Below are 22362 nucleotides of genomic sequence, written 5' to 3'. Positions count from 1 at the left end.
TCTTCTTCTTCCTCTCTCTCTCTCTCTCTCTCTCTCTCTCTCTCTCTCTCTCTCTCTCCACACACACCTCAGTCAGTCAGCCTGCTTAGCATTGCTAAGCTGGGGATCCCCCTTAGCTCAGTGAGCCAAAGAAATCCTAACCCAGGAGTCCTGGTAGAGGGGGAGGGGCTGATTTTCTCCATGGAAGGAATCTTTCCTTCAGCAGAAAGGTGAGTGTCACATTCTATCTTGTCACACACCAACTAAGGACGAACACTGCCTTCATCCTCTCCTCCATCTGCACGAGCTCTTAGTGAGAAACTGACTCATTCAAGACAACTAGGTAGCAGTGGGCTGGGGTTAAGGCCCAAATGCTGGCTGGATCCAGCTCTTCATGTGCTGCTTACATGGAGCCACGCATGTGTGTGCATACTTGGGTACATGTAGGAGAGAAGCATGTGGCGAGCATGGCAATTCGTCATACATTGCCTTTCAGTCTGGACAACACAACATCAACCAAGAATACAACTGCACCTGGGCTATGTGTCTAGCTGTCTATGAAGCACACAGGCTTCAGGGACTTGAAGGAGAAATCATTATTGACATGCCTTATAATCTAGTGGGTTTTTCTATTCACTAATAACAAACAACTGCTAATATCAAAAATTATTCTTCTGTACAAAGATATGGATGAGTCACATTAAGTATAAATTATGCTTAAGAATGGTTGAAACAGCCAGGCATTCCCAGCACTTGGGAGGCAGAGGCAGGAGGATTTCTGAGTTGGAGGCCAGCCTGGTCTACAGAGTGAGTTCTAGGACAGCCAGGGCTACACAGAGAAACCCTGTCTCAAAAAACAAACAAACAAAAAAACAAACAACAAAACAAAACAAGAATGGTTGAAACGGTAAAACTTTTGTTAAACATATGTTTTACAACAGTTGAAAATTGTTGTAAGCTACTTAGCAAGACATACGACAGAAGAACAAGATAATATTCTGAGGCTGACATGAATTAAGGCCTATGGTTAAGATATTTCACAAAAAAAAAAAATAAAGTATTTCATATTAATCACTAAGCTGGATTAAAGCTGCCTTTGCCACAGTTACTTCTGACATACCAGGCATTCATTGCTTCATCCAAAGGACGCTGTTCTATGTCTTGCATCATTTGAAAACATGTTGCCCCTTGTCTGCCTCCCTGTTTACCTGCTTATCTGAATCACCAGTGGCTACTGAGGCCATTCCTTCCTGTCTTGCTCAACCAGTTCTTCACCTGCACCCTTACTCTCCCACACTCTGGTCCTTAGGTGATCTCAGCTATGTCCACAGCCTTCAGCTGCTACATTATGCTGAGGACCCACATTCCTTGTTGCTGAGACTCTGAATTATGAATCACTTACTAAAGCAAAGCTGGAAGACGCTCTTGGGGGACCACCTTCCTAAAACACAAGTCAGCATCTTCTCTTCCCACCTTCCACAAAAGGAAGAGTGGTCAGTAACATCAAACTCAGCAGGACTTGGGATCAAATTTTGAATCTCTCATACTTTGTGGGAAACACACGCATGCATGTATGCATACACATCTATCCAAGTGCAAGCAGTTATGTGTTCATCTTTCTGTGTTCTTCTCAGACTTCAGTTTTTTTTTATTTGGCTGGGGAATCCCACCTTGCCCAAGGCCCTGGCCTTTATTTACTTCTTCTTCCTTACATAGATAGTGCAGCAGGCTCCAAGCTCCTAGCTTGGCCTGCAAGGTTGGCCTGTTTACAACTGCAGCCTGAGTGATTCCTCTAAATCACACATCAAAAGGATTTCCTCTCTTGCTTGGGCTCCTTCATTGACTTGCTACTATCCTAAGTTAATGGAGGACAGAATTTTTTTGTGTGGTGCCCCAGCCTACTTCTTGGGTTTTGCCCGTCATGATCCAGACTCCAGACAGATTCTAATGACATTTGGTACCCAAAACACAGCCAAACTCTAATGATCCACAGTACCCAGAAGGCACTAGGCTCCTCTGGTCTTTGAGAACTGTCATCAGATAATGAACGGGAAAACCGAAGCTCAGGAGTTTCTTTTTGATGCAATCAGAGTACATTTCTGATCTTCCCTTCTTGAACTCAGAGTGTCCTGGAAGGTGTGTGCCTCTGCAACCTCAGAGCCTGATGGTGCCTAGGGTTTAATATACACCCAAACTGACAAGTTACTATGTCCCTCGCCCTCAAATGTTTAACACAGAGGGAATAAAGGAAGAAGTAGCTTTTATGTGTGCTGCCAAAAAAAGAATCATTTGAAATAGAAACAAATCTGGCATGGCACAGGGATTTGAGTAAGAGTCGTTGACAGCGCAGTTCTATGGCACTGTATCATTTAAGGTATATGTCTCTCTTCTCAGGCAAATGAATGGCTTTCATTTCATTAACAGTGAACCTTGGCAAGCCAGATATGGTCTCATTTCCCCCATATATGTTTGAAGGTTTTCAAGAATCCTGGAACTCTTTATTTGTTTTCAAAGTGATTGATTTATTTCATTATTTTATTTTCATTCAAGGGCTGTGGGGCTGGGGGAAGGGCATCCGAGGGTTTGTCGCACATTGCTTTCTTACAATCCCAAACTCTTTCTAGGAATTCCAGCTTTCAGCTCTGTGTCCTGCCCCATCCTGCCCTGCTCTGTCTTTGCAGGTGAGAACAGGGAATCCTGGAGGGTATAGCAGGATCCCAGGAATTTCCTAAACCAGTAAATGTGCAGTGAGGAAGGAAAATGCAGATGGAGCAGGCGAGGTCACGCTGTTGACAGAAAAGCAAGGGCTTAGACCACAGGAAAGACAAACTGTTAACCATTAATTCCACCCAGTCACTTCACCTCCTCTCAACTGGCCTTTGTACCACTCCATGTGACCTCCACCTCCGAAGGATGGAATTCTGCCAATGCTAGTGATTGAGTTTAGGATTCTAAGGTTGTAAAATACTCAAACTGGAAGAGTTTCTCTGTGCTTTTGTTCTTCCTAGCTCCAATCCCCCAATTTATTCCAGGAATGAACCTATGCTTTGAACACATTAGAAAATCCATCCCCTAACTTCAGAGGAAGAGACCCAGAAGCTGACAGAATTTAAGTCAGCTGCTATGGTCACAGTCATATGAGGGACTCAAGCCAAACCTCAGATCTATCGATTTCTAGATCCTTCTATGGATTCTTTTGCAGTATAGACAGTTTTGTTTCAAAGTACAGAGGCAGCATTAGAATTCCAGCATGACAAAACTTGGCCCATAAGGAACCATACAATTTAATAAGGCTTTTTACGCTGTAGAGGATACAACTAAACCCTATAATTTCAACATGCCAAAGGCTCAAAGTATTTGCTGGTCTTATCTTCCTCTGATTTTGAGATTTTTCTATCCTTACCAAATTGAAAGGCCCCTAATAACCAGGCACTTTGAAACCTATCTGTACATTTAGGCAGCTGGTGCATGTTTTTGATTCCTAGTTTCTGCAAAGATGAGGTATGCGGTTCTCAGGGAGGCCTTGTGTTTGCATTCTTAGCATGCAGAAGACAGCACATCTACCCAGGCTCTATAGGCCTTCAAAAGTCATTTTTGTTTGAAGGACTGATATAATTTAAGAAAAAGTAGTCCTCGGTGTCAAAGCATGGCTCCCTGTTGGACAACTCACTGTCCACTCTGCTCTGTGCTGTAGCATCCTGTCCACACAGGGACTTCATTACCAGATATATCTATTACTATTCACTGCCGCATTGTGACCCAAGGAACTCCAATGCTCAGAGACAGGTCAGAAAAAAGATGAAAAGGCAAGTGATCCAGTTCAATCTTTTTATTTTTTTGAAATAAGTTCTCATTTTATAGCCTAGGCTAGCCATGAATTTACTCTGCAGTTCAGGTTAGCCTTGAACTTTTGGTGATCATTCTATCTCAAGTTCTCAAGTACTAGGATTACAGACAGTACCCATCATACCTGTCTCCATCCCTCCTCTTCTTCTTCCTCCTCCTCCTTCTCCTCCTTCTTTTGTTGATAAATGCATTGCTTTGCTTTTCACAATTTATCTGCAGGATGACTGATAGAGAGCCTTCCATCTGTGGCTTCTCTAATCATGCCAAGTTGAGCCAGAAGAAAAAAATTAAAATTTGTGTGTATATGTGTGTAGTATGTGTGCAGGTACATGTGCCTATACACATGTGCACAGCACAGGAAGAAGCTGGGTGCCCTGCTCTATCATCCGTTACCTCTTCCCTTAAGACACAGTCTCTCACTAAACCTGCGCCATGCTGCTGGCCAGCAAGTCTCAGAGATCCTCCTGTTTCTATTCCTCTATGGTGCTGAGGTTACAGGCACATGCAACCATGCCCAACTTTTGAAAGATTTTTTTCTTGCATGTATGGGTATTTGATTGTGTGTGTATGTGTGTGTGTGTGTGTGTGTGTGTGTTTACACACCACATGTGTATCCAGTGCCTGCAGAGGTTGGAAAGCAAATTTGGATCTGTTGAGAGTGGATTTTCATACAGTTGGGAGATGCCACATGGGTGCTGGAACCCAGATTCGATTCTCTGCAAGAGCAGTAAGCTCTGAGCCCCTCCTCCAACTTTTTATATGGGTGTTAGGGATTTGAAAAACAGGTCCTCATGCTTATACAAGCTTTCTCAATCAAGGGAAAAAAAGTCCAGTTAAAAAAAAAATGGTTTATCAAAGGCCTATGGTAAACTCTGACACATATCCTTGGTGGAAAATGCCCTGTCAGTAGAGCTGGCCCACAGGGAACCAGGTTTACAGCCCAGAAGAATGTGCTACAGAAAAACCCAGGTATTAGAGATGGATGAGGATACGGGAGAGGGAGAGGGAGATGGGGCGGGGGGAGGAGGGAGAGAAAAAGACTCAGCAAGCACATATTCTCATGGGACTTGCCAACAGAAGCAAGGCAAATGTTTGCACTCTAGATGCAGTCAACTGCTTGTCCAACAGGCGATCTCCATTCTCTTCATTCCATTGCTCAACAAGCTCCATTCTCTTCATTCCATTGCTCATGTCTGCTGCTCACTACTTGGAGCCGTTTGGTGCAATCATTCAAGTAAAAAGCAAGAACCAAACAAAACAGAATAGTGGCAATACCTAGCAATCCTGTAGACTGAAATAAGTACCAGTGTTTTCAGAAACACAGACGGATACAGAAAACATAACAATACAGGACTTCAGAGGAATATATAAGTATAAAGATAAATAGTATAGTAAGAATACATGTATCATCCTGCCCCTATTCAATGATTCTTTGAGAATTTAAACTATTAGTCTCATGTCAGGAGAAAGAAAATCCACAACCCTCCACCTAGAGCAAACCTTAGATTTTTTTCTACTCTATTTGGCAATTAAGTCAAGACTTGGAGTCTAGTTTTGCAATGTCATCAGTAACTTTAGGCATTTTTATAATTTCTCATCACTCTTTGTGTATGTAAAATTCATCTAGTGGTTTGGGCTGCTTAGATTAAAGAGGGTTATTACAATGAGAACCTCCTTGAGCAAATGTCTCCAGGAAGTTATTCATTGTTAGTTAAAAAAAAAAAAAAAGTAACATAGTAACGTTTACATGCCTATCTCCAGGCAAGCTCTCTGCTAGCAAATGGTAGCATTCATTGTTACAAACCAGAAAAGCAGAATTATGGGAAGGGAAAGGTAAAGAGGGTGGGGATTTAACGACCAGAGAAGCTATAAAAAGGTCCCTATGATAACATGATCAAACAGTACGTCCTGAAAACATACGTACAAGTAACATTACACAGACTGGACAGGTTATATGAGAAGATATATACGTAAATACATATAAAGACATGTAACAACAGAGGCCAAGAACTTGAAAGAAAGCAAGGAAAGCATCTGAAGGTTTGGAGAGAGAAGAAAAGAAGGGAAAGGAGGAGGAAAGGGGAGAAATAAAAGACATTTTAGAAATACAAAAATAAATAAATCGAGGAAAATGTTTTTAAAAATGGACCAGAGGTGTAACTTGATAGCACTTTTTGCTAGAAGATGCAAGGCCCTGGATCCTATTCCCTACCACTGCAAAAACAAGCAAGCAAGCAAGCAAGCAAGCAAGCAAGCAAGCAAAGCAAGCAAAAACCCAAAGCAACAATAACAAAATCCTACTATATCGAACATCAAATCAACTTAAAAAATAAAACAAGGCAATAATCTTGACTTTTTTTAAAACAAACAAACAAACAAACAAACAAACAACTTTTTCTTTCTTTCTTTTTTTTTTTTTGTTGTTGTTCTTGTTTTGTTTTTAAAGAGGTACGTCTCATTATTCTGTCTGGACTGGCCTTAATTCCCTGGCCTCAAGCTATTCTCCTACTTCAGCTTACAGAGGAGCTGGGACTAGCAGTGAGTGGCACAGTATAGAGAGGCTTGCTTGGAAGACAGACACATCTTAAGCACTACGGGATCACCTGGCCTGTGACATTATGGTCTTAGCTGGGAATGAGAGTCATGCCGCAATCAGTGGAATCTGCTTATGTAACCATCTCTTTAGTCCTTGATAAGACTGCATGACTTTCATACAGAGACAGGAGATATGATTTATACTTCTTGTCTGTGTCTTTTACAACTAAATCTAGTGTTCCACCATGTGTGTGTGGGTATGTGTGAATGCAAACACGTTCACATTCATGGGTTAAAAAAAGGAAAAGCTGGTCTCCAATATAGCCCGTGTGTTTCACCACATTGGTCTCAGTGGTAGTGGTCCTGCTCAGACCTGACCTTTTCTTTTGATAGTGCACACTCTGCTGCTATTCAAGGACTTCAAGAAGTTGCCAGTAATCTCTATTTTATGTCTTAATTACACAACCACTCATCCTGTAGGCAACTTGAAGAAAGCAAAAATATGAAGGGTAGAACATTTAACCACAGTGTACCTTAGAGCAAAATCCGAAGCAGAAAAAAACAGAAACCTTAGGCGGCCTTGCAAATAAAGCAGAAAATATCCACGAGTCAGCAGCATTTCTGTTGTTGGTTTTTGTTTTGTTTTGTTTGTTTTGTTTTGTTTGTTTTGTTTTGTTTTGTTTTTCAAGACAGGTTTCTCTGAGTAGCCCTGGTTGTTCTGGAACTCACTCTGTAGACAAGTCTGGCCTCAAGATCCACTCAGAGATCTGCCTCCCTCTGCCTCTCAAGTGCTGGGACGGACTAAAGGCATGCACCACCACTGCCTGGGCAGCAGTATTTCTTGAAACAAGCAGAATACCTTCCCAGTCAGCTACATAAGAAATCAAAATGGTAAAATATGTTATTTTGCCAGTTCCATTACCGAGCACCTTCAAGATTAAAAGCAGAATAAAGCCCAGGTCTGTTTTGACAAAGACCAGGCCTTCCCAGCAGAGGCTTAAAGCTATATAAAAAGCTTCTAAATGACGGAGGAGGAAATTTGGGGACTATTAACAATGTCACTTGCAAAGAATTAATGTCCAGAAGTGTTATACTTTCTTTGGAGCTAAGAACTACTTTACCCCATTGTCGAACTTATCAATAAGCAAAATTAACAAGATTTACCTAAGTGCATATGCTACTTGTGTATTAAAAAGCTAGCAAACATGCTAACTGGAAATTCACAACTCTCTGCTCTGTTGACTGGAAGCATCTCACTATGTTCTGCCACCAGCTCTGTGTTGACAGAAGGCCCACAAGATGGCCCAGGGATTTGGAGAACTGGGCCATCCCAGCCCCTCTACCCATGTCCATCCTAACCTCATCTACCAATTATGATTTTAGTTCCTTGTTTTCTCTTTTTCACTCTCAAGGGTAGCTTGTCAATCATCTCTTAACAAAGCCTTCCTCTTTCCATCACTTAAGCGGGTTCTCAGGCATTGTTCACATCTTTTTGCTTTATTTTAGTTGTGCTGTCTGAAATAATCTTAGCTCATGTGAGAGGTCACTTCGAGACATGTGTATGTTTTCATTGCATTTGCATGTGTCATGATATTTGAATGTTATTCACAACTTTACAAAAACATGACTTTTTTTTAAGAGACTGATTTAATTATTTATTTGTATATATGTGAACATCTCTGTGTATGCAGGAAGCCATGGAGACCAGAAGAGGGTGTTAGATGCCCTGGGGCTAGAGCTGCAGGTACCTCTAGGCTGTCCCACATGGGTGTTGGAAACCATACCCCAGTCCTCTGAAAGAGCAGGTTAAAAGCTATTAGCCACAGAGCCATCTCTCCAGCCACAAACACAATTGTTTTTAATAGCTTATTGTACTTCAGAAAAAAGAAATTGGCAGGCTGTTTATACAAATATATACAATAAGATAATTACGGAAGTCAGAAAATTATACAAAACAGAAATTAAACTAAGGGCATTAAGATGAAACTAAGAGAGAGGACAAGACTTGAAGCTTGTATTGTCAGTCCACCACAGGAGTGGCTTCCATTAGTGCTGGGAAGGTTCTGGACTACTGAACCAATATGGTCCAGAGTCTGCTTCAGTGACTCAGTGAATAAAGTTGTATGCTAATTCAGCAACAGCTGTTCATTTACATACTATGTATGTGTATGGCGACTTTCATGTTACAGTGGCAGAGCTAATTAGCTACAACAGACAACCCATGTCCCACATGCCTAAAAATTTTTACTAAATGGTTCTTTTCAGAACAGTGTACAAATAGCCAGGTTTTATGATTCTCTACCTAGGAGATAGAAGCAAACTCATTTACAGTGGGACAGAAATTTAGGTTATCCAAAGAAGTCTTTAACATGCAAATTGAAGAGGAATGGAACTATTCAAATTTTATTACTGTAGAAATCACTACCTAATCTAGACCTAACTCCTCCCTCTTATCAAAGATCGTGAAAGCAAGAATTTTATCTGCCCAGTGATCCAACAGGTCTTTCTACAGGCAGTGGTAGGGGTGGGGGTGGGGTGGGGGCAGGGAGCACAAAACTAGCAAGTAAAACATCTACATCTCTCCTGCTGTGTGGGTATGTGCTTATCTTCCAGAGAACAGAAAACAAGTAAAAGCCACCCATATTTGACAGCGGAGATAATATGGGAAACAAGTATGGCAGATCCTCTGAATGCTTTCTCCATGCTGTTTCAAAAGAAGGAATGTTAGCAAGCCTTGTCACCTAATGTTCTACTACTAAGGCTGACAATTCAAATAGAGAGCACTATGGTCATGCCCAGAAGAAAGTTAAAAATGCGGATTTTGTATGGTCTTAAAGTAGAAGAAAAGATCTCAGCCAGGGTATGCCTAGTACAGTCCATACAGATAATTCTTCAGGATGCTCTGCTGCATCCAGGACTGGGGAACTCAATGGTATACTATCAAGTGCACAGAATGCCAATACAGAAACTTCCAGAGAACTCAGCAGCCCCCATGCCACCCTGAGCTGATCCCTGAATCTCCAAACCATTATGCAAACTTCCATTCTCCTTGATGCCAGGCACTGAGCCCAAGCTGGAAGTTTCTCTGTAACCACAAAGGCAGCAAGAGTGTGTGTTTCCCAAGTGCTACCACCCCAAAACTAGCACGCACAGCTCCTGCCCAGAACCTCTCAGGCAGCAGCACTTGGGCTGATTTTCATAGGGACTAGTCATGGCGGTTCCTACTTACGTAATGCATACAAGGTGAGGATGATTCCAGCCAGGCAAAATCCTTCAAAGAACCTGAGTGTGCTGAACATTGTCACATTCACTGACAGTGCCACAGTCAGTCCAAAGATGAGGATGAAGATGGTGGAAAACAGCAGCACAGGCCGCCGGCCAACCCTGCATGCCAAGAGGGGAGAAATCAGGCATCAATGTTAAACAGGAAGGCAATGGTCAAAGCTGAAACCCAGCTTCCAGTGAGCACTCTATACATGTGTAATGAGCATGGGCTATGTGTCTTATACTACTTATACCCATGTCACTAGATCATGCCTTAATGCCTTGGGATAGAGGCCTCCTGTGGGACATTAAACCCACATCCTCATCTGGAACTAAGAGCAAAGCTCAAACAGCTACTAGGAGACAGAATTATGATGTGGCCCTGATTGCTGTTGCTGAGTCCATCTCTGTGTACACAGGGATACCACAAGGCAAGAGAATAAGATCAATAATAACTCCCCAAACACAAACCTTGACACACCCAGTATTAAACGTCTCGAGAAATTGCCAACCTTTGGAACTGGCCCAAAAGTAAACATAGACATGGAGGGAGGCATATTCTCCGGTTGTTACCTTAGGGAGGGATCTTGTTTCACCAGCAGCCTATAGGTCCAAGGTTGGGCCGGCCGCAATTTGCTTCAGCTACACGACAACATGTAATTCTAAAGGGACCACAGAGATCACACACTAAACCTAGACACTTTGAACTGTAAATAAATGCTCTGGTGTCTCACTGTAGACCCTGCAGGAAAGGATAGTGGTATACTGAGTTCACAAACCACACACAGAGCTGACTGGTGCATGATCAGTGACCACTAGGGGACACTATACTTGGGGGCAGTCAGAGGGCAGAGGGGTAATCCAATTTCAATAGAAATTGAAAAGTCAAGAGTTCCCTAGTCCCCATATAACCACCCACTTATTATAGGTAAAACTATGGCAAGCTGCCGCAAACAAATTAATATTTAACATATCTGGCGTGGGCTAAAGGATAGTTCACGGAGAGGTTGGGGGAAGAGGGAAGCAAGGACATCCTGGCCTGGTGCCCTAAACATCACATAGCTTGGCTAAATGGCTTTAGTTGTCCTAGACGTTTATGACAAGGCATTGACATGCAGTAAATCAGGGAGTGGGCGGGGCTGGGTGAGACTAGAGAGTGTTTATGAGAACATTTCCCAATCTCCACGAGGATGATGGAAATGATTTAAACTCAGGGTGGGCAAAGGACCTAACTCTGTAAACACATTCAAAATCATTGAATTGTACTCATTAAAGAGCAGGCTTTGTGTGTGTGTGTGTGTGTCTGTGTGTCTGTGTCTGTGTGTGTAAATGATCTCCCAATAAAAGCTCATTTTTAAATAAAAATAATGAAGTAATGAAAGACCTTGCTCTGCCTCGTCTCCTATAATTTTAATTATGTAACAGGTAATATAAAATAAAACACATGTAAAAGTATATATAAATATATAACAGTAATATATAATTTTTAAATATAAAATGTAAATAAATAAAATATAACATTTAAACTATGATATAAATACAAAGTAACATATTTTAAGAAAACATGAGGGCAGGCACAACAGGCCAGCCTGAAACCCCAAGCTACGTGATTCGGTTTTCATCCCCCTCCTGTACTTCTTGCTGCTGTTTGATATGGTCTTTCTGTGTAGCCCAGTCTGGCTAACTTAGAACTCTCTGTGTATCCCAGGTTGGCCTCAAACTGGCAATGCTCCTACCTCCAACCTTCTCAAGCCTTCTGATCTCAGGAGTACGCTACCAGCCCACTTCCTCACGATTTTCAAACATGCTTTTTCCTGTTCTGATTTTGTCTTGGAAAAGATGCTTGATTTTTGGTTTTAAATTTTGTTAAATGAACAAACAAAACATACTATGTACACCCCTCACTAATCTCTTAAACCAGTAAATCATTATACCTGTCAATCAGTGGGGGCTGAGGGGCACGCCTGATCTCTGAAATCAGAACTCCTCGGTTCTGCATCCAGGCTCATATCTCGTCATTTCTGAGCTATGTGATCTTGGGAAAGCCTACACTTGGGAAGGCCCACTTATGTCTATGGGATTTGTGTCAGGTGTGGGAATGTGCCGGCCACTCAGTGATCATTCACTACAAGCGAGTTACAAACCTCGTGTGAGCTGGTTCCCCTGAGTGGGACCAGAGCGGGGTGACAGCTTTATCTTTTAGCATCTTCAAAGATGTCCGTATCTGAATTGAATTCTTAGAATGACTATTTTTTTTTTTTTTTTTGTTTTTTTGCTGTTTGTTTGTTTACCTTTCTGGGCAAGAGGGACTTTGAAAATGGGATCACCTCAAATGAGCTGATTCTCCAAGAAGGGCAGCATGAAAGAATTTGATTTTACTGGCTCTAAAGGTGGAGGAACCCAGAAAACAGGTGGCTGCTAGAGGTTAGGAAAGACAAAGAAATGGCTGTTTCCCCCCAGTCTCTGGGAATGAGGTCTGCTCTGGTGGTATCCCATTTTTATCCCAGTGACACCCATGTCGGGATTGTGAACTGTAAGATGATTAATTTGTGTGGAAGCCACCAAGCATGTAATAGTTAGTGACAGCAGTCACAGGGAACTGATACTACGTCTCCAAATAGAAATCCCATTCCAATAAAGTGACTGGAGAGATTTAAATTCAGGGATGGTTCATAAAAGACGAGGCAAGTTGGCAGAGAACACCTACAGGACAATATCAGCTTTGAAGTTTCTATCAGCCGGGATGGGGGAGGGGACGGGTAATCATGCATGTGTGGGAGGGAGAGGCACTGTGTAGAGGGGACCTGGCAGGTGCAGCTTGCAGTGTTGCAGAGACCAGTGCCTGAAGTGTCCCTTCCTCCTGACACATCTTCAGCTTGTACTCCCCCAGCTACTCATCCAGACTATTGCTGCTGTCATAAACATGGGCAATCTCTCAAGAGAACCCTGCCCTGAGAGTCTCACACTTAGCTGAACTAACATGTTCTCTAAAATATTTTATTATTTTAAAAATGTTCTATTACTTTAAGTATTAATATGTCTTTGTATGTGAGAGGGTGTGTGTGTGTGTGTGTGTGTGTGTGTGTGTATGGGTAAGCGTGTGCAGTGTATGTGATTTGAAGAGGTCAGAGGAGGAGGTCAAATATTCTGCACTGTCATTCTCTACCATATCCCCTTGGAACAAGGTTACTCATTGTCTTAGTCAGGGTTTCTATTGCTGTGATGAAACACCATGACCTAAGAAACTTGGGTCGGGAAGGGTTTATTCAGCTTATGCTTCCACATCACAGTTCATCATGGGAGGAAGTCAGGACAGGAACTCAAGCAGGGGAGGGACCTGGATCGAGGAGCTGAGGCAGAGGTCATGGAGGGGTGCTGCTTACTGGCTGGCTCCTCATGGCTTGCTCAGCCTCCTTTATTATAGGACCCAGGGCACCAGCTTAGGGATGGCTTCACCCACAAGGGCCTGGGCCCTCCCCCATCAATCATTTACTAAGAAAATGCCCTACAAGACTGCCTACAGCCTGATCTTATGGAGACATTTTCTCACTTGAGGATTCTAGCTTGTGTCAAGTTGACATAAATCTAGTCAGGATTCTCGCTTAACCTGGGACTAGGTCAGCAGCCAGCAAGCCTCCCACAGCCTCTTGCCTCTGTCTCAATAGCTCTGGGATTAGGTGCATATGGCCATGCCCAGCTTTTTACACAGGTGCTGGGGATTCAAACTCAGATCCTCAGGCTTAAGGAGGAAGTGCTCTTACCCATTGAGCCATTCCAGCAACCCCAGAACTTTTTAAGAAAAGCAGCCTACTGCTTCAATGTCTGTACACGGTGGCTGCAATTTTAGAAAGCTTAATCCATGCCTCCATCAGCTTCCTCATGCAGCTGAAACTGACCCTGCTGTGAGATACGGAGTTCCCTTAAACTAGGGGGTGGATTTCTTTTAAGGTAAGGCTTAAGCAGAGAGTAAAATATACCCCCCCCCCAAAAAAGGTAAGGAAGGTGTGTAAAACACAAAACTTGTCTCAAATGGAAGGCCACACAAACTCCCAATGCTACGCTCAAGCATTTATGATGACTCCCTGGGGTACCCTAGCCTGTCTGCCCAACCCTCAGAAAGCCACTGCAGAGAACTGGGTTTGTACCATCAGACTCTGGTCACACTGAACAAGATCCAAACTCTTTAGTTTTTTGTCCCCAGACTCAGGCTTGGAGTGTGATCAGGGAGGCTGCTGGGTATACATGTGCAAGAAAGAACCGGACACAGCTTACACCTCCATGGATCAATTTTTTAATAAAACTCTGCATTGCCTATTGCAGTAAATCACTTGCAGAATCAGAAGCACCATCAAGTCTGCATTTCTCAGAAAGGAGGGCCATGAGTCATCCTGGTATACATGTCTAATTTCTGTCAGTGAAGTTCACTGGGAAGCAGTGCCTGCCAGATTAGTAGAGTTTGTGCTAAAAAGCTAGCAACCCAAGCATCTTGTTAAATAAAGCCTTTATTTTCCCCATCTTTATCCCCAACCCCAAAATCTAGATAGCCCCTGGCACAGACTTGCAGAGATCACTGACAGTTTCATTGGTGAACACAAGGAATGTGTCTATAGGAAGCCCTGGAAATGGTGATTTAGCAGATTCTGGGCTCACAGGAAATCACACTGTATGCTCACATAAATAGACACTAGTTTGAGGAAGGAAATTTCCACCCCTTAAAGTGATCTGAGAAGTCTCTGCAACCATTCCCTGAATAGCTAGCTTTCTCAGCTAACCAGGATATAGAAGGCATCAGGAAAACGCGTGTGCGCGCGCACAAACACACACACACACACACACACGTTTGTCCCTTGGCATTTCTAACATTCCTACGTCAGCAGGCCCAAGACAAGATGATTCACAAACACACACACACACACACACACACACACACACACACACACACACACACACTGATTCTTATAAAAAGAGTGGCATAGGAAACAGCCACCCCACATCTTTGTCCTTAAGCAATCCAGTCCCTGACATTATCCAATTGTCTCCCCTCGTGGACACAGCACCATAGTGTCCTTGTGACCATACAATACTTTAAATAAAAGTGCTGTGGTATGCTGTCGAGAAGCAGTTCTGGGCCATGCGGTGTGGTCCTGACTGCAGCTTAGAGTTGAGTGGACTTGGAAATTGACTGAAACTTCTGGGCCCTAGTTTTTCAGCAATAAACAATGATCATAACAGTACCTACATGTAGGTGTCTTGTGAGAGTCAGTTACTTTAAAGCATGGGAATATCTGACACTTCCTTGTACACAGTGATCAGTAATCAATGGGCTCCTTTTTTAAAAAAAATCTATTTATTCTTATACTTATGTGTGTAAGTATTTTGCCTGCAAGCCTGTCTGTGGGTCCTCTGGATGAGCAGCAACTGCTCCTGACCACGGAGCCATGTCTCTAGCCCCCAAGCATTGGGTTCTCACGATGCTGTTGCCTTTATCAATATCACTAACTCAGCTTCTGTCTCCTCCTGGTCCTCATTATCATTTCCCCATGAACCACACACTTTGCTCTGGAACTCCACCCCTCCTTCCCCATCTAGAGCACATCCTATCTCATTGCTGACTGCTACCCTTCCCTTGTCCACAATGCCTGTCCATTACCCAAACGCCATCAGGTTCTTTTGTCCTCCCAACACTGGCATCACAGAGGCAGCTCCTGGCTAAGCCAAGGACTGTCTTTTTTTAAGGTGTTAATCCAGATTGACATTTATCTCCATTTATAAGGTGAAAGGTCTCCAACTCCTTCGCCATTTTTTTTGTTTGTTTTATTTTGTTTTTAGGTTTTGGAGACAGGGTTTCATTTTGCTGCTCATGCTAGCCTCATTGAACTCAAGCAATCCGCTCTGCCTCAGTTCCCGGTAGCAGAGAGTACAGGCACATGCCACCTCACCTGGCTCTCCAGTTTTAAATGTACTCTGTGCATCCACCCACCTGGTGCCCCACTGTGTATCTCCATGCTCAAGCTCCTCCCAACTAAGCATAAATTATCATAATTAAATGGGGCTGCAGGCTAGTCTTGAATGCACTTAAATACTCCTTCCCACTGGTCTGTCATGTGCACTGGTCAATTCCTTTCTGACTTCATTCTCCAACTGTCAGCTTTTATCCTGGCATAGATGGCAAACAGAGCAAAGGCACAGTGACCCAGTGCTAACCCTGACCACTCCTCCTTAGCTAGCAAAGGTGTGCTGTGCCTTCCAAAGTCCATGTGTCAGGTGTATTGGTACTCACCAGTCAGCAATGCATCCAGTTATTAGGTAGCCAAAGATTAATCCAACCAGTAAGGAGAACTTAGCGATATGGACTTTCCAGGCATTATCACACACAAGATCCCACTAGAGAGGGGCAAACAGAAGATAAATCAGAGAGACGCATACACAGAACTAGTTGCACTCAATGACAAGGACAATAAGGTAACCTACAAGGGTCTTGGGACCATATCACAAGTGCCATGAAGAATATATCATTGTGGGGCTGCTGAAAATCCAATGGGAACTCTAATTTGCCACAAAATGAAATGTGGTTTTTTAACCTAAACAGATTATCTGTGTCTGCAAGAAGCGATGCATGAAATCTGGGGGATGTGGGAACCTTTTGTCCCAACCACCACAGGAAACTGAGGGAGAGGAGCATGGCCAAAGAGATGGGTGACATCCTGGTGACCAGAGCCCTTCACATTTCACAGAGTTGCCAGAATCCAGGTGATGGGAAGGCCCAGGCAAATTTCTTATGAGATGCTATAACAACACAGAGAAACAAAAGGCAAGATCTGCACATCTACCCCATTATACCCTCTAAATGCTAGTCTCAGAAAAAAAGGAGTTAATAGTAAATGCTGGATTGTGAGCTTTGTATATTCTCTCTCTCTCTCTCTCTCTCTCTCTCTCTCTCTCTCTCTCTCTCCTCGCCCCCTTGTAAATTGTCTTTACACAAATTATACAGCTAACTATTCTATGGGAGTCTTAGACTTAGTCTATTTTGTGCAGTTAAGTTTCACTATTTAATAGGGAAAATGAAAGTGATTCTCAGGGCTGGGGAGATGGCTTAGTCCATAAAGTACTCGTCATACAAATGTTGAGGATTTGAGTTTGAATCTCCAAAACTGACATAAAGCTGGGTATGGTAATGTTCGTCTGTAATCTCTGAGCCCCTACATGGAGACGGGACATGGAGACAACGAAATCCGTGGAAATCTGTGAACCTGCTAGACTGGCATACGTACATAGTGGTAAGCAACAAAGAGACCCTGTCTCAAACAAGATGGAAGGTGAGAGCTGGCACTGGAGGCTGTCCTCTGACCTTCACATGTATTACAGCATGTATGTTTACCCACTCACAGACACATATTCATGCATACAACCCACAAAGGAAGAGAGAGAAAAAGATAGAGGGAGGGACGAAGAGAGTAAGGGAGGGAGGGAAAGAGAGATATCTTTAATTATTTTCTATTTGCTGAAGTGGAAGAGGTCTGAGGCCACGTGCGCGCGCGCGCGCGCACACACACACACAGAGTTTACCTCTAGGTCAGAGGGGCAACCGAACAGGGAAAGGGTGACTGGCTGGTGCAATGAGGACTCTACCACCCATCCTTGCTGTTTTGTGTTGCCATCCACCCTCAGTGGCAGAGAAACCCTTCTGGCTGGTGCTACAGCTTAGAGCTTTTGACCCCAGGTTAAAGGAGTACAAGGGTGGTGGGGTATCGATCCCAGCTGGAGATATGCCCTTCCATGGGGAAATTTAGGAATGTTAGAACAAAAAGTGTGTTAGCAGCAGCCAGCAAAGGTGAGGGTTAGGGGTGGAAGGTATGAGGCCGAAACTGGATCTAGATGCTGTCTCCTTAGGTGTCTCTAGCTTTGAGCCTCTGTCTATAGGGAACCTAGAATGTAAAGGCGGGGATTCTGGTACCCCACTCCCACCCCCACCACAGGTCTGACCACTTCCAAACTTCTGGAGAGCACAGTGGAGGCCAAGAATGACAGCTATAGATCACAGCTTCAGGAGAATTTGAAAGGCAGTCTGTATCAGCAGTTGCCAAGGAAAGAACCCAGCTTAGACAGAGAAGGAAGGAGCCACCTGTCACTGCTCTGACTTCTGCCCAGGACTCCTTGAGATACTTGCTCCCCCATGCTCCATGGCAGGATCCAGAGAGAGTAACTTACTCCTTCATCTACTGAGCTACTTCCAGATGGTCTGAATCAAAACTAAGGAAGGAAGGCAGGCAAGAAAATCAAACACAAGCCACACAAAGGGCAAGAAGGATGGCTTGGGGTTTGTTGTCTAGATGTATTCATGTGTCTGGGGAAGAAAGCTATTGGCTGATTGAAATGTCACTTCAGAGGCAGGAATTCCTTAAAGGAGGTCTCAAATTGCTACGGAACCACAGGGGCTCCATTGCCTGAGAATGAGCAGGAAGCATAGATTTGAGAAGCTCCATTCCCAATGGTCTGAGTGAAAACTCCTGCAGGAAGGCTCAGAAGTGGGGGCTGACAAGCTGTCCAGGTGAGCCTGAGCCACATGGACTGACTGTCTTCCATCTGAGAACCTCCATAAAACCCTACTCTGCCTTCCCAAGCCACAGTGGAGCCAACCCATGAGCTTCACCACCCCAGGCTCCAGTCACCTCCCAAGAATAGGAAGAAGCTACTAATATCCCACAGGAAGCACAGACATCACTGCTGACTACACCTTTGTCCACTTGTAAGTGAAATGTGAGGCTCCAAGACAACTAAAGTAGTTTCTTGGAGACAGCCTGGGAAGCCAACATTCACTGATGTTTCTAGAAGAAACATCTGATAATAAATACCTTTCTAAGGTCAGAAGGGCAGACTTGGTCTTAAAACATGTTACAGCTTTGTCACGGGAATGTGTGTGCATTGTTTTCCCAGCTACAAGTAAACATTCTGAGAGAAGTGGCACCTTACTGGTTCATCCCCCAGCTATATTGCACCTGTGTAGATGTCACCCTGGCATACTCTTGGCAAGCACTAAGCTGGCCTGACCAGGTTGCTGCCTGGGAGAAGCACACCAGCTGTCGTCTCTTTTATTCACCCTACTTTTTAACTCCTTATACATCTCTCACCAAGACTCTCCGTTGATGAGTTTACTCAGGGTCAAATGATGCAAAAGAGACATTACACTTATATTAAATGGCCGGAGACAGGAGACTTTAATAAAAACATCCAGGGAAGTGGAGAAAATAGCCTGCGGTGGTTTTTTTTGTTTTTGTTTTTGTTTTTTTTTTTGCCAATTTAGTCACCTGAGCGATTATTACACCCAGCCCGGGGCAGCCAGACCCAATTTAGTTGCCGCCTAATAAGTTGTTGAGTAGTCAACTCAAAGTGACTCCTATCAATTAATAATACCAGAGTGGAAAATTATTAGAACACGGAGGGAGACTGAACTCCCTCTCGACATGCTGGCGATAGGAGAGGAAGCCTGGTTGGCATCCATGAGCTCAGCCTCTGAGGGGAATCACCCACCCTGGGGCGGTGGACCAGAGAATCCAGGGCGAGGCAGCCACCTGTGCCCTACAGCTTCCTCAGCTGGATGCATATCTTGAGTTAACAAGCACTGTGCCTAGGAGCACCCAGCAGGCTTAGCAAGATAAGGGTTACTCATGCTGGGATCCACCTACACCTTCACCCTCGCCATCCTGGAGGCGCATTCCACTGAGCTTTGGGGAGGGGGGGAGGGTGAGGGTGGAGTTGGAGGAGTTCGGCTGGGAATGAGGGAAATCTATGAAGATGGCTCCCATGTTTAACATCTACCAAAAAAACAAAAACGAACCCCAAAAGACAACAAAACAAAACATAAAAGCAACTGTACTGGGCACATGAAGTGTGCCCTCCCACATCGTTGTCTTGTAAAGGATCCACCAAAGAATTTCAGAAGTATGAGGAAGCTTTGCCATCCCCTGGCTCTCAGATTTGTTCTTATTGCTTTAGATAAGATCATGCCGATTAGTTAGACAGGAAGTTAAACTGAGTCTTTAGGATTTAAACACTCCATCAAAAAAAAAAAAATCTGGAGCAATGTTGTAAAAAGTCTAAGATTACCTCCCCCCCATCAATCAATCAATACCAGCAGGACATCAGAAACCTTTCAGATATGCAACCTGAATGTCTATCCCTTGTTCCACTACAGCTAGAGCCATCCTAATTTCTACGGGAGAGGGAGGGAGATGCTCACTGGACAGCTAAGATAGCAGGAACCTTCTCCCGGTGTGTATTCCTACACTGTGTGCTGCAGGCTAAACACACGACTTCTGGGACCTTACAGAGGTTTCAAATGTGATTTAGGGTCTGCTAACCAGGGGCACACAACAAATAACTCTCCATGCAATCTAGTTCTGATCTCTGCCTGACTTGACTTGAAAGAGATCAAGCTGTTGGAGTGGTTCAGGGGAATTCTGCTCTGCTGGACAGATCTAGCTGGAATCTAATCTTGGGGCCTACAGCTCTGATGGTGGCTTTACAAAGAGTCTGGAGCCTGAAGCTGGGACAGTGACTTCCTAATTTCTAGTCTTCCAATTGAAATACTGGGCAGGCTGGGTATAAAGTGTTGTGCTGAGATTCTTTCTGGAGCTCCAGCCTGTAGCTGTTCTAGAAACTTAAGAAACACCATTGCCTTGCATTTAACCACTGTCTCCTGCAATACCTACAGCAAGGCAAATTGAGCCCCTTTTTTGATTGAAAGTCCTTGAAAAAGCGTTCCCAAGGAAGATGTGGGTAAAAAGCCCACTCTCCAGCAGCAATACAGCCTGGAAATTCTACCTACTAGAAATCCATTCCCTAGAGAACAATGGGAGGCCCTCTAATGCAGCAAGTTAACACTCCATCAGCAGGTTTAACAAGGTCATAAAAGCTTGAAGCCACAGCCCATTCCATATCCTTCTCTTACCTTCTCTGCCACCAACTTCATTTCAGAAGCATCCTGCAATACTACAGGGGCCTCTGGCTTCAGACTTAAAGGCAAGACAAATGATTTCACACATCTCATTCTATATGTTAGCTATGTGTTCTGTTCAAAAAAATTAATTAAAAAATTTAAGAGACAGGAAAAACATGGTAGGTTGCTTTTGTACCTATAGATTTTACGGACAGACTCCAAGAAATAGAAGTTGTATCATTTTAAGGCAATTATCAAATTTCTTGACTTGTTAGAGTGGAGAATTGTCATAAGTAATAATTGCATTTCTCAGAAGATGGAAAAATGGGACATAGAGAAAACAATTTTCAGTAATAGGAATTCCCTAATAAAATTTATAAGAGGAATCTTTGTAAAGCTGAAAGAAGATAAGTTACTTATCTGATTGTGGAGATCAAATATCTGTGTTAAAAACTAATGGGAGAAAATTACCTAAAGAAATGAGAGGATTGCTGGGCGGTGGTGGCACACGCCTTTAATCCCAGCACTTGGGAGGCAGAGGCAGGTAGATTTCTGAGTTCGAGGCCAGCCTGGTCTACAGAGTGAGTTCCAGGACAGCCAGGGCTACACAGAGAAACGCTGTCTCAAAAAACCAAAAAAAAAAAAAAAAAAGAAAAGAAAGAAAAGACATGAGAGGACGGGGCTGGAGGGATGGCTCAGTGGGTGCAAGCGCTGGCTGCTCTGCACAGGACCTGGATTCAGTTCCCAGCACTCACGTGGAAGCCCGTAAGTCTGTAACTTCTGTTTCAGAGGATGCATTGCCCTCTTCTGACCTCTATAGGCACCAACATGCATGTGGTACACACACACACACATACACACACTCACACACATACATACATACATACATACATACATGCAGACAACCACTCATACACATAAAATAAAAATATATAAATCTTTTTTCAAAGACTAATAGATGTTTTTAGTTTGTTATTACATTACTAACTCTAATTAGTTAAAATTTCTATACACCAAAGAATATCATAAATAAAATTATAGACACCCACATTTATAAAACTATATCCACAGGTCTCATACTTAATATTAGTTATTTTCCTCTTGTTTTATTCTTAGCACATAGACTAACATGGGTGTGAACACCCAGACAATTTACAAACTATGGAATATAAATGAGTTAGAAAATACCCAGGAAATATTTGATTCTGTTAGTGAAAAACTAAGAGAGGCAAAGAGGTGCAGATCTGTACAAGGCGTGGTGGCAGCATGAGCTCTTTTTCTGGAAGAAATTTGACAATATATAGCTCATTACTTTAAGTAGTTTCTACCCTTTGGCCCAGCAAACCTCACTTTGGGTAACATTTTTCCCAAGGAAATTTTCAGAGATGCCCACAGAGTTTCCCTATGCAGTGACATCACCAGTTGTAACGTGTAAGACATGAGTTCCTGAGAAAAGGTCATAGGGAACCATGTGGCCACTGAAAATTCTGCTTTCAAAAACTAATGACTAGCAAACCTTGCATTATGGATTACAGTGTCACCATGCAAAGACTGGAGGACAAAAGATGGTGTCAACAGGGAAAAGGAGGCACTCCAAAACATAAAGCCCAGGAGAAGGCCAGGAGAGGGCTCAACAGGCGGAGAGGTGGGGGTGGGGGCTACTGCAAAGCTGGGACTGCCTGAAACTGATTCCCAGAGCTCTCAGGGTGGAAAGAGGACTGACTCTCCAAATGCCTGCTGTTGCTCATGCACTGATCTCTCTCTCTCTCTCTCTCTCTCTCTCTCTCTCTCTCTCTCTCTCT

At 43.4% G+C, this 22362-nt stretch overlaps 1 protein-coding gene across 1 annotated transcript in view; it reads right to left on the bottom strand.

Moving 5' to 3' along the window:
- The window catches only part of Slc22a23 (solute carrier family 22 member 23), a 165626-nt gene that overhangs the window by 109877 nt on the left and 33387 nt on the right, over positions 1 to 22362 (bottom strand). Inside the window, exons 2-3 of the mRNA XM_028763176.1 lie at positions 15905 to 16008; positions 9590 to 9744 (exon numbers count right to left, since the gene is read on the bottom strand). Of these exons, the coding sequence (XP_028619009.1) occupies positions 9590 to 9744; positions 15905 to 16008 (259 nt within the window). The remainder of the gene's footprint in view (positions 1 to 9589; positions 9745 to 15904; positions 16009 to 22362) is intronic.

This window comes from Grammomys surdaster, unplaced genomic scaffold (genome assembly GCF_004785775.1).
Source record: "Grammomys surdaster isolate TR1022 unplaced genomic scaffold, NIH_TR_1.0 137, whole genome shotgun sequence".
NCBI classification, from domain to species: Eukaryota; Metazoa; Chordata; class Mammalia; order Rodentia; family Muridae; genus Grammomys; species Grammomys surdaster.
This window is presented reverse-complemented; position numbering and strand designations above follow the sequence as displayed.